The following is a 13031-nucleotide window of genomic DNA, read 5'->3' as shown; positions in this document are numbered from 1 at the left end:
AACAATTTTATTGAAGTCTCTTCATGCACACCGCAGGGTTTCCTTGAGACAACACCAGGAAGGGGGATTGGCCATTAGTACACATGTCTTCTACCTGACCAGGTCGTGACAAAATATTTTCCAACTTTGTCTCTATTTACAGTCTACTGCATTACAGTCAATACGTGTTTTCATTGCTCCACGTATTTATCACTTCCTTACCAACATTAATTTCCTGGGACTATTTTTTTTTTTGTCAAATTAATGAGCTTGAAATCATATTCATTTTCTTTTTATTGAGAAAATACTCAAACCTACAGAAAGGCTGAATGAAAAGTACACGAATATCCATAAGATCATCACCTAGACTCACCAAAAGTCAACCTGTGGATATTTGCTCTTTTGTTGTTTGCTGAATCATTTAAAAGTAAGCTGCAAATATCAGGGTACTTTTGCCTTAAATACTATAGGTCTCAAAATTAAGACTATCTTCACTTGTAAGCAAGTCACATATCACACCTATAAATATTAACATTAACTCATCTAAATATATAGTCTATACCCTAAATTCCAGAAGAGCCCCAAGTAACCCAAATAACTTTCTATATACATATATAATGTATTTCATGTTTAAATATATCTAAATACATAATTTATATATTTAGATAAAACAGATGTCTCAGTCAAGGTTTACGTATCATATTGGATTGTCATCTCTATAGTCTCAAAGAAAAACATTTTGTCTTTTTTGATTTCTACAACATTGGCCATTTTTTAGACTCCTGGTCCAGTGGTCTTATAGAATATTCAGCATTTTGGATTTGTCTGATTGTTTTCTTATGCTTTAATTTAGGCTAAGTATTTTTAGCAAAAATACTACAGAGGTGATATCAGATCCCTCTTTTGCTTCATATTAGGAAACATACCATTACATATCTCCCCTCTCCTGACAATGCCATTTACATGGTAACTGTGGGATATAGTCATTGTCAAAATACATTCTGCTTTATAATTAAAAGCGGGATGATACTTGAACATTATGTGAATACATTTGTCTCCATTAACTTCACTCAGTAGGTTTGGCATCCATTCATGACCTTTCTCTGAATAAATTACCTCTCAAAGTGATTTTCTAATTCTAACATCACTTTTATATTTATTAGGTGTCATACTTCTGTAAAAACAACTTCTACTCTTTCTCCTTGTATGTGTTTACTCCCATTCTCTTTCTTCCTATTCTCCATATAACTATACACTTAAGCATGTTTAATGCAATGAGACATTCCATTACTGTTGTTACTCTTTATGATGCTGAAATTGTCAAAATGAGGTTAGCAGGGACTCCTTCAAGTTAACCTCTCTATTCTTTGGAAATGCTTACATTGGTCTTTGAGCACTTCCATGTTTACGCACAATTACATGTTCGTAGATATTTTACTTCCTCTACCTCCAACTGTAAGCAATAATTTCTCCAAGGAGTTTTTTCTACTGGATTATGGTATTTAGAGATACAGGGTTATGTGTGCTCATACTACTCTAGTGTTATTAGTGCTGGGCCTTTTTAGAAGAGACTTATGGATAGCTAGACAGATTTCCCTGTTTCTCTCTCTCTGCGTGTGTGTGTTCTTAGTATTATCTTCAATTCAAATTCATATCAGTTTGATTTATATCAAGGTGTATTTACTTCTCTTAGTATTTCAACATAGGCTTTGTTGTCCTCACTTTTTGTATTTCATTTTCTTTTAAAAATATGTAGATGGGGGGCACCTGGATGGGTTAGTTAGTTAGGCATCTGCCTTAGGCTAAGGTAATGATCCCAGGATCCTGGGATGGAGGCCAAGCCGCGCTCCCTGCTCAGCAAGGAGTCTGCTTCTGCCTCTGCCCCTCCCCTCCACTCTTGCTCTTTCTCTGGCTCTCTTCCTCTGTAATAAATAAATAAAATCTTTTTAAAAGGTAAAAAAAAATGTAGATGGTTCAAACACACTATATACATATATATAGGTAGATCTATATCGATATCGATATATCGATATAGATAGATATAGATCTATCTATACATACACAGTGCAAGAAATCTTGGTCTCATGCCATTCTCACTCATCACATATAGAAATTTTTTTATTAGGTTCTCATCCTTTTGGGGGGAATCTTTTTATACTTAAAACATTAATATTATATAACTATAACTATAAACAGTTACACATATACATATAAATCAGAGTATAGGAGGTGCTCCATTGTTCTAGATCTTACAACTTTTTTTTTTAAGGTTTTATTTATTCATTTGACAGAGAGAGAGCACAAGCAGGGGGAGCAGCAGGCAGAGGGAGAAGCATGACCTGAGCTGAAGGCAGGTATTTAACTGACTGAGCCACCCAGGTGCCCCTTCTTCCATCCTTTTTATTCTTACATAGTCCTCTGTGTACCTTAACTAGCTTCCTAAGAAACACATCTCAAGTAATGCCACAGTAATTAACTCTGTATATATGCTTGTATTTAACATGTAGAGAAATATTGTCATGATATACTCCTCCGTAAGGAAGGTATCATTATGTACATCCACCAGCAAGGTATAAGGTACCTATTTTGCCTTTCTCTTTGGAAAAAAGTTGAGCATGAGATAGACATATATATGTATATATGTATAAGACAACATATATAATCTGTCATTTGCATCATTACAAATAAGATTCAGTCATCATCTCTGCTAATGTTTGTCTGTATTATCTATTAGATTTCTTTGGTTTTGGTCTTTATTTTTTAGGAGCTTTTTATATCCTTTATGTGAGATGTAAGCTGCAGGTATGTTCTCCCGATTTGTCATTCTGTGTTGACATTGGTTATGGTACTGTTTTTCCCAAAATTTTTTTCTAATCTTTATGTAATCAAATTTACCATTATATTCTTACATTGTCTCTGTATACTGGTGCATAGTTTAAGGGCTTTTTTCAGTCTAAGGTTATTAATAATTTTATTGGTGTTTTCGCCTAGTACATGTAAGGTTTTATTTCTCAAAGTTAGATCTCTGATTTTAGAATTATGATGGTAGTATATAACTACTTTTATCTTTCCTAATGATACTCAATTTTTCCAAAACTATTTTATGAAAAAATTCACTTTTTCCAGTACTTTGAAATGTCATTTTTATCATATGTTAAGTTACCATATGTGTCTAAGGCTATTTCTGTATTATCTGTGCTTTAGTCTCTGTTAATTCATGTCCCAAAACCACACATTCTTAATTACAGATTTTTTAACATCTATATTACTTAGAATTCACCCCTTCTATTTTTTCAGGATTTTCCTAGATATTACTTGATAAAAATAAGCATATCTCATTCAAGCATATAAAAACTTGCTAGAATTTCTTAGTGGGATAAAATAAAATTTATAATTAATATTTGTTGTTGATACATAATACTCTTTATGGTCTTCAGTCATTTGAACCCAGAACAGGGATATTTTCCTATTTGTTCAAGTCTTCTTTATGCCTTTCAGAAATGTCTTAATGTTGTCCTCATAGAGGTTCTGTACATTTTGCACACTTCATATATATTTCATTTTCATATTCATTACTGTTTGATGTTAATGCGAATGGCTTTTTATTCCAAATCTTTTCTAATGGTTATTATTTGCAAATAGGAACACTATTCATTTCCATATCCTGAGTATCTGTCCTGCTATCTCACTGAATACTTCTCAAACCTATGGCTTATGGTTCATTCTCATCTGACTTATGTGAACGCCTCCCAAAGCAGTATTGCGGAGACAGTGTGCTTGCTTTCTTGTTCCCAACCTTAACAGGAATGCCACTCTACTGGGTTGTGGACTGAGGCATATATGTTTTAAAATCTACAGTTTTGCTTTCTTTTTCATTACTTATACTTTGGCAGTTCTCCCACTTTTTAAATTAAACTTAATAGACATTGTAGGTTTAATTTTTTTTTTTTGCAAAGAGCCAAATATTTGTTTTGCTAAGCCTCATTATTTTACCTTTTCTCTAGTTCACTAAATTCTACTACTGCATTTTTCATTTCTTTTCTTCATCATTTGCATTTATTTTGTTTTTTCTAAATTCTGATATTGAATGTTATATAGTACCTAGTTCCTTTATAGATTATATATTACATTTATGTATATAATATAGTGTATATATTTCCTACTAAACCCATGAATAATGCAGGAATTATATTTTATTTCCAAATGTATGGCTTTCGGACAGTTATATATGTTGGAACTCACCTCTATTTCAATTGGATTGTCTTCTGAGAATGCAATACATTAGGTGAGTAATACTTCACATGTGTCTTTAGTATAAATATATCCAGAATCTGGGGGTTTTGATATGGGAGAATCTTATTATAATATCAATTTTGCCATACTACTAGAAGCAGAAACTAAAAGGGCATTCTGCCCCACTACATATAAGTAGTACTAGAATTTTCCTTCAAAAATTCTCAGTGTCTTATTTGTCTGTGTCTATATTTCGACATCTCCCTAAATCATCTATTCCTTGTTTAAAAGGAATTCTCTAGACTTCTAGCTTTTTAACATCAACAACAAACATATGGCTTCTTTAACTTATTTTTTGCATACTATCTGACATATTACAGTGCATTATAAGTATTTGCTGAATGAAAGTATAAATGCAGAGATGAAACCAAATTTCTGTGATTTGAGGCAGACATGGACCAAAGGCTTACATAGAGTTCTGAAGTCACATATTTAATGGCCAAATTCCCACAGGTCAACATTACCAACAGATGGTTTTCCTTACTCATTTTCAGACCCTGCTTTGAATGAGCCAAGGACAGGATACTAAGATCTCAAGGTTTTAGTGCATCTTTAGTTCATCTTTTAAGATGAACATCATCTCAAAACATTAAAAGGTAAAGAAATGTTGTCTATATTTGTACATATCTAGAGATGCCTTCGGTTCAGAGAATTCTAGGTTGATTATATTTTCGATTTTTTTCAGAAAAATTTTGTTATTTGTAGGTGTATGCTTAAGGATAGAAGAGTATCCACATTACAGGTGATCATGAGCAAAAATCCAGTGCTTTGAGACAATGCCTGTACACAATGTATACAAGATTAAAACTGTACATTATTAATTTCAGTAATGCATCTAGCATAAAAATATTATGCTTCTAATTTAGGACCAAAAGTTCCCTTGTTGGAAGCTTTAACGATAACCTCACAATCATTCAAATTGCTCTGTTTGCTTTATATCCAACAGGGCAAATCTGGGCTATGGAGTAAGTTGAACCTCATTTCACATATAATAGCAGACCCTATCTTTTATAGTTCTATAGTTATAGTGCTAAGACTCAACTCTTTCCCACTGTTGCATATCAGATTATATCACTGCAGTGAGCATATTACTTTTGATCTGGACTTCAGGTAAGTAATTGTAGTACAAATCAGAATATGGTAGATGGCCATATAGTAAGTTCAAAATAAGTGTCAAGGAACTTGACTAGATTTCCCGAGCGAGGTGTCTGTATCTGTTTTCAATCCACCTTCAAAAGACAAGCATTTGTGGCCAAGAAAATTTAACAGAGCAGGAAATAATAATAATTTTTGGTGCACAGTTCTTCCCATGCAACCATGGTCTCTATATTATTAAGTTGGTAGAACAGAAAAAAATGATTATGGATATGAAAGCACAGTGGACTTTTGACAATGGCAACATGGACTTTAAATTAAACTCATATTTCACTTTTAATTTTAGAATAAATAGCAATAGAACTAATTATTTCCTTCACTAGAGTGCTGACAATCTAGGATGCAGATAAAGTGTTTTTATTCCCAAATAAAATTTGGGAATAAGACCTCAGACACCATTAGACATCAGACATGTCCCCTCAAATTGGTATAGATTTTTTTCTTACTCAGAAAAATTAAATATTAATCTTGTATTTCTATTTAAAAATTTGAAAGATATTGGTATCAGTAAATTTTAATAATGCATGTGCTTTTTACCTGATTACACACTGCTCATTTTAATTTCTTATATTAAATTCTGTTGAACTTCTACAGCTTCTAAATAAGTGAAATATTGTGGTGCTTAAAAATAGCGTGCTTTAATTTACTGTCTATTTATCACATGAGGTGAGCTAATTGTTTTCAGACAATGTCCTAATCAGACGCAGTAGTGAAATTTAATGAAAAAAATTTATTGGGTTGATTAGGTGATAGAATTGTGAAATGGGGGCATGCCATTTTCTGCAGTATTTGTAATGAATAATGGCATTTAAATTTGTTCCAAGTGAAATCATCAGCTCTCGTGAGCAAAGTTTTCTATTGCTGCAAAGAGAAAGAGAATGGATTCACCAACATATGTAATTTTTCATTTAACACAATTTAGGAAGATGACAGGGCAATTCCTTATGTTTATGAATTTAAACCACTTAGCATGATTGAAACTCTGCTTACTCCATATTTGAGAGAAAAAGGTAGCCATGTCTTTGACAGAAACCTTTTACTTAACTGCAGCCTACATTACAGGGTTAGGATATTAGAGTTCCAGATAGGGCAACTCAGAAGTTACAGGCCTCTGTAAGGAATACTGTGGAGGGATGAGGAAGGGGAACATTTCTGAAGCAGGCACAGGTTTAATGGTCTGAGGTAAAGAAGTTCTGCATCACTTTTTGGTTCAGGAAATACATAAATTGATATTAATATTGCATACTGCATATTCTACTCAAAAGAACAATTACTTTAACTATATAGATTTTTGGAGAAGCCAGTTTTTATTTTCATTAATACTTTAAAAAGTAGAGAAATTCTACTATCACATATTCATACTGAAAGTAATGTAGAAATAAAAGTAATATATGTATGTATATAGATCTATGTATTAGTATATATTTCTAAGCTCATATATATTCTATATATATACATAGAATATATATACACTATATGCACTATATATATACATAGAGAATAGAAATATTTTACTTTTCATACAGGAATTCTAGTTCTGTTAATCAAAACTAAATAAATAATCCATAATATAAAGTAGCTTTTTGTATAGTGACATATAATTACAGCAAATTACAAATACTGGTTAAGTATCTATGTACAGTCAACTAAATATTAATCTAAAGAATTGTTTTTCAAAATTATATAGCATTAGGGGAAAAGTATGCTTTATAATTAGAATTTAAAATATGAGAATGAAATACTATAGTTTATATAAAATTATAATCTTGTCTAAAATGAGGAAACTACATAAGTTCTTTCTACTTTTATTTTTTGAAATTACTTTAGTAAAGATCAATCACCTCTGTAAATGAAAAAAAAAGAACACTAAAATATTTGTAATGACCACCATCACCCTTTATAATGAAATACCCTCAAAGACTAATTTTATAGCCTGATATCCAGTTAATAGTTTTTTTTTTAAGATATTTTTTTAAAGATTTTTTTTAATTTATTTATTTGACAGAGAGAAATCACAAGTAGGCAGAGAGGCAGGCAGAGAGGAGGAAGCAGGCTCCCTGCTGAGCAGAAAGCCCGATACGGGGCTTGAACCCAGGACCTGGGATCATGACCTGAGCCGAAGGCAGTGGCCCAACCCACTGAGCCACCCAGGCGCCCCCCAGTTAATAGTTTTTATCTACCTACTTGTGAAGGAGAGCAAAATGTTTGCAAAAATTTACTAATTTCATTTAGTAAGATGCTTCAACAGATAAATATATTTTCAGTCAGTGAGGAAGCTCTCAAATATAGCTAAGTATCAAATACTGCAAGGGTGGTCATCCTGACTGTTGGCTGTTCCTGTCAGTTCTCACTTTCAGTATGTCAAGGGAAGAAAGAGAGGGGAAAAGTCATCAATGCTAGTATGCATTACTGTTTAAGACTATAAATTATTATACTATTTTTGGACAGTCAATTTGGAACTGAGTATCAAAACCTAAACAAATACATATGTACACATATGCTTTGCCTAGGTATCTTTTGATATCTTAAAATATATTTTTGTGGTAATAATCACAAATAAGTATGTATAAGAATATTTATCTCTGAATAATTTCTAGTATCAAAATTAGAGTAATTTTAATGATGATTAAAATTGATTCATTTAAAAACAGTAGAGTACATCTATTTGGCAGAATGTTGAACAGCTATTAAAACCATACTTAAGAATAACATTAAATATTAACATAATGATGTGAAAATGCTTATAAATTTTTCTTTAAATACAAAAATATATATATGAGCTTTGAAGGCAATATTTAAGGGAAATAAAAATTTTTTTAATGTTAAAAGGAATTAAAATACATACACCAATTGATGTATAGTGTGAGAGTGTGGGGTGATGAGATTGTGTTTGATTTTAAATTAGTTCAGTTAATTGAATTTTAGAATTGTAGAAGTCTTTATAGCATATATATGTGTCAGAATGGTAATCATAAAATATTAATAAAGGGGCTTTTTTGTAAGCTATTTAAAAAACTGAGGCAAAGGAATTCAAACTATTTACTAAGACTGGGTGAGTGTGTAGATTTAGGCATAACTTACAGTTGTCTAACCACTGACCTCTAACTCATTAACAAAGTAGATTAATTTCATCCACAATGCCAAAATATCCATAAATAATCATGCAGTCATGTTTATTTCTCAGTGAAGCAAGCCACAGATTCCCTGAACTGCAACCAGAATAGATCAAAATATTTTCTAATTCAATGAAAGCTTTGTTACAATCTTCATATAGAAAAGGAACAAAGTAAACACATCTGCTCTATGAAGTTGTTCTGAACATTTCAGAAATAATGCATTAGCCTGCATGTCAGGGTCATTTGATAGGGGACAGAAGGTATTTCTTCCTAAGGCTTATAAACCTTCTGTTAGGTTCATAAATATCTCAGTTCCTACATGCCAGCATCAGCACCTCTATTCCCTCCCAATCCAACACTTTTTATTTTATTTTTTTTTAAAGATTTTATTTATTTATTTGACAGAGAGAAATCACAAGTAAGCAGAGAGGCAGGAAGAGAGAGAGGAGGAAGCAGGCTCCCTGCTGAGCAGAAAGCCCGATGCGGTGCGGGGCTCAAACCCAGGACCTGGGATCATGACCTGAGCCGAAGGCAGCGGCTTAACCCACTGAGCCACCCAGGCGCCCCCCATTCCAACACTTTTTAAAAGACACTCTTTGTCTTCTCAATTTGTTGAATAGATTGTCTTCTTGGAATTGTATATATAAAGATGTATTACACATCTTTCCTTATCCTTCTTTCCCTATCTTATAAATATTTACAATTTGTATGTAAATTTGACCACCTGGGTTCTCACACAATTTCTTGAATATAAAATACTGGAGTTTAAAAATTTAATAAAATGTCACAGTCAATTTTAAGATCTGGAAAGTGTGGTTCATTATTTTTGGCCAAAATATCTTTATATTATTTAGGATAACAAAGTTTACTATTAGCTAGCTAGAATTAATCAGGTAGAACAATTTGCTAGTGAAGGTTCCTCCAGTTCACATTTTTAAAAAAGGAAAAAAAGAGTCCCCTTAGTCCTACCTGATATAATCATTTTACTAGATATAAAATTGTCAAAGTTTATGCACATATAGATACATTTATTTAGGATATAAATGAGATCACATTAGTCTATAACCTATTTTTCCAACTTAATGATACACTATAAAAATCTACATCTCTATTGTAGAAAATATACATATTCCAAATTATTTTTTCAGCTTTGATTAAAATTAAAATCAGGACAATTATTTTAATAGGTACAGAGGTTAGACAAGTGTTAAATTTAAACTACCAACAAAAGATCTTGAGAATTCAAGGCACTGAGTTGCTGAACATAAATATGTATGTAAATAGTGATAAAAGTTTGAGAATATGCGCAAGGCTTGAAGGTTCTAACGACATAAAAGTAACCAGGTTGTTTAGGGATCCTTTGGCACATGTATATTTACTCTATATTTTGTAAGTATGAAGTTGATTCTTGGCTAGTTTGTAAACTCTCCAAGAGGATTCCAATTTAGCCACAAAGTTTTACCTTTATAAATTTTCTTTTACCTGCGAGTGATGATTTACCTGCGAGATGTTTATTAATTTGATTTTGAAGGAAACTAGTTCTCCTGAATATTTGTTATTGACCATTACATTCAGATTGACTCATTAACCTTGTCTTATTTCAACCATTTCTGAATTCTCTAATTTTTCAATAATTGGATAAAACTGTATAAACTATTCACTGTTAACTCATTTGAAATTTTTTTTTTTTAAGATTTTATTTATTTATTTGACAGAGAGAAATCACAAGTAAGCAGAGAGGCAGGCAGAGAGAGAGGAGGAAGCAGGCTCCCTGCTGAGCAGAAAGCCCGATGTGGGACTCGAACCCAGGACCTGGGATCATGACCTGAGCCGAAGGTAGCGGCTTAACCCACTGAGCCACCCAGGCGCCCCAACTCATTTGAAATTTAAAGCCTTTCCTTTTTATCAGAAAGTCTACAGAACTATAGCACAGACTCTGTGTCTTTATCCTGGTTTTTCGAATGTGCATTATATTTCTTTGTATATATAATAATGTATTCAATTGTTCAATTTTTTGATGGACATTTAGTTTGCTTCAAGTATTTAAAATATTCATAGTACCTTGAAGATACTTCTTGTACAAAATAAGGAATATATATTTGTTGAGTGAAAAATTTTCTCTAGTTTGGCCTAAAGTCTATGAAAATAGGGGGTGGGTAATTTTCATGTATTCAATTCTATATCCCAAGGCCCTCACCTCTTAGCATATGTGTGTGACTCACAAAATTCTACTGAGTGTTCAGACTGTTTTGTGGGAAGGTACAGTTCAAATTTATAGCTATGGATGGGGATCCTCTTCCTAAAACATAGTCCTTGGGTTAAATATATGGCTGGACTTCATAGGCATTAACTGTAGGTTCAGAATATGCCACAGGAATTGTACCTTTGTGAGCAGGACAGCAATGACACCAAATGAAAGAAGCCAGCACTTACCTGAACAAGAAACATCGCTATGTGGTGAAATTCTCCACGCCCCCCTTGCTTCACAGGAACTGTCATAAAGAATTTGCTGCCATCTCTAGAAAAAACCGGCTCCTCATTCTAAAACACAAAAGTGCATATAACAATCTCAAGATTGTGCTTTGTGCTGCCAACCATTGCTAATGGGTCACACCATTTTTTATTTAGAATTAGTTTGTGAAAAGGTCAAGTTAGCTCTAAAAATTATCTCTAAAAATAATGTGAATGGACCACCACCATCTAGCTTCAGAAATTTTCCATTTTTCCCAACTAGAAACTGCCCATTGAACAGTAACGTTCCATTCCTCTCTACCTTACTCTTCATCATTCCCCTTTCTCTTTCATTTGTACTACCATAAAAAACTCTTTAATGAATGGTTGACAAAAAACATACATTTTTAAATATATTTCTTCTGAAATATTTCACTCAGCAACTCTGGTTACTTGACCTTCTGTATATATAAATTTATGAAAACACAGAACTAAAAGGCTGCAAAACTGGAAGGAATCCACTGAAAATCATTTAATTCAAACTTCTCATCTTCACTGTTCACCCCTCCAAAAATACACAAACACAAATGCCCATTTGATGATTTTTAAATTAAACTCTAGTGACATGTTAAATCAATAGAATTATTTTCTGATAATTAAATGATGGAAGCTATACATATATATTGCTTTCCTTTTCCTCCAGAGAAAACATTAAGAAAATGGATTTACCTGACAGAGCACTGCGTTCTTTCCTAGTGGATTAGTGAAAGTGATTATACACATGGTAAAAGAAAGACTTTGTTATGGTTTCTTTTGCGGGTCTTTAAAGTGGCCCACAAGTTCTTTTCTTTGCACTTTTTATTCCCTTTTTCTGGTTCTTTCTTTTTATCTCTTTCATATCTTGTCTCTGTCACCTTATCAGTGAAGTGCTTCCCATTTACCCCTGTAGAGGGAGCTCTTGGAAGCAAGATCATCCACCTCTATCTGAATCCCTCATCCCCTTTTACCTACTTCCTGTTTCTTTCCTTAACACCTAAAAGCATCTATCATACTATACTTCAGGCAGGTATGCATTTTTTTGGAGGGGGTAAATGTGTGTATGTATGCAGGTGGGCAGGTGGATAGGCAAGTAGGCAGTGTTCCTCTGGAATGTAAGCTCCATGAGGGTGGAACCTTGTATTCTTCGCTGCTTCCATCTCCAGCACCTAGACAATGACTGTCACATAAGTTGTGCTTAGTACTTAATTAATGAATAAATTAATGACTGTTTTTAATAAAATCAAGAGTCTGATTTTAGTTTCATTAGTGAGATCATCCCTTGATAGAAATAGAAGGATAATATTTTCCTTGTCTACTTCATGGACACTCAGGAAAATATAAGATGATATATGTAAAATTTTAAACTCTAAAGTAATACACAACTCAAGGATGAAGACAATGCATTGCTAGGCATATAATAAATACTGACAAGATACCTGACATCTTTCAGTTATGATAGAGTCAATAATTCTGTAGGTTCCATCTCTTGCCCTCTGGGATCTCTCTCTTGGCCTTTGCAAGTGAAGCTTTTTCTTTCTGGAACAACCTTTCTGTTTTCCTTTATGCTGAATCTTACTCTTTTTATTTTTTCCTTCAATTCAAGAAACAGAAACCATTTCCAAACTTTCCTAGTTAGACAGTATCTTGTAGTTAGGAAATCTTTCCTCGATTCTAACAATTACCCCATATTCATCTCTATCATGGCATTCAATGCATTTTATTATATGGTTGGCTTCCTTCACTAGGCAAGTAATAATTAAACTAAGTTGGCAGTTTTATCTTTTTAGCTCTATTGCCTAGGACCCAGTGGGTGTCCAACTCATAACTGGATAGATGAATGCATGTGTACAACAGGCAAACATGTTTGTTATATACCACTCTATCCACATTTGTTCCAAACTATCAGCTTCTCCCCTATTCAACACTGTCCCCTTGTTGCTTCAAAAATACATTACATTTTTAAAGGTATAGGGATATCCGGGCATTCTTCTTTTTGTA

At 33.0% G+C, this 13031-nt stretch overlaps 1 protein-coding gene across 7 annotated transcripts in view; it reads right to left on the bottom strand.

The window, feature by feature from the left end:
• Nucleotides 1–13031, bottom strand: part of DPP10 (dipeptidyl peptidase like 10) — a 1393698-nt gene that overhangs the window by 60340 nt on the left and 1320327 nt on the right. For all 7 annotated transcript variants that reach the window (XM_047722550.1, XM_047722553.1, XM_047722549.1 and 4 more), the window contains one exon: nt 10977–11084. In XM_047722550.1, coding sequence (XP_047578506.1) covers nt 10977–11084 — 108 coding nt within the window. The remainder of the gene's footprint in view (nt 1–10976; nt 11085–13031) is intronic.

Source organism: Lutra lutra, chromosome 3 (assembly GCF_902655055.1).
Source record: "Lutra lutra chromosome 3, mLutLut1.2, whole genome shotgun sequence".
In the NCBI taxonomy this organism is placed as follows: Eukaryota; Metazoa; Chordata; class Mammalia; order Carnivora; family Mustelidae; genus Lutra; species Lutra lutra.
The sequence above is the reverse complement of the archived record's forward strand: the minus strand, read 5'-3'. Positions and strand labels throughout refer to the sequence as shown.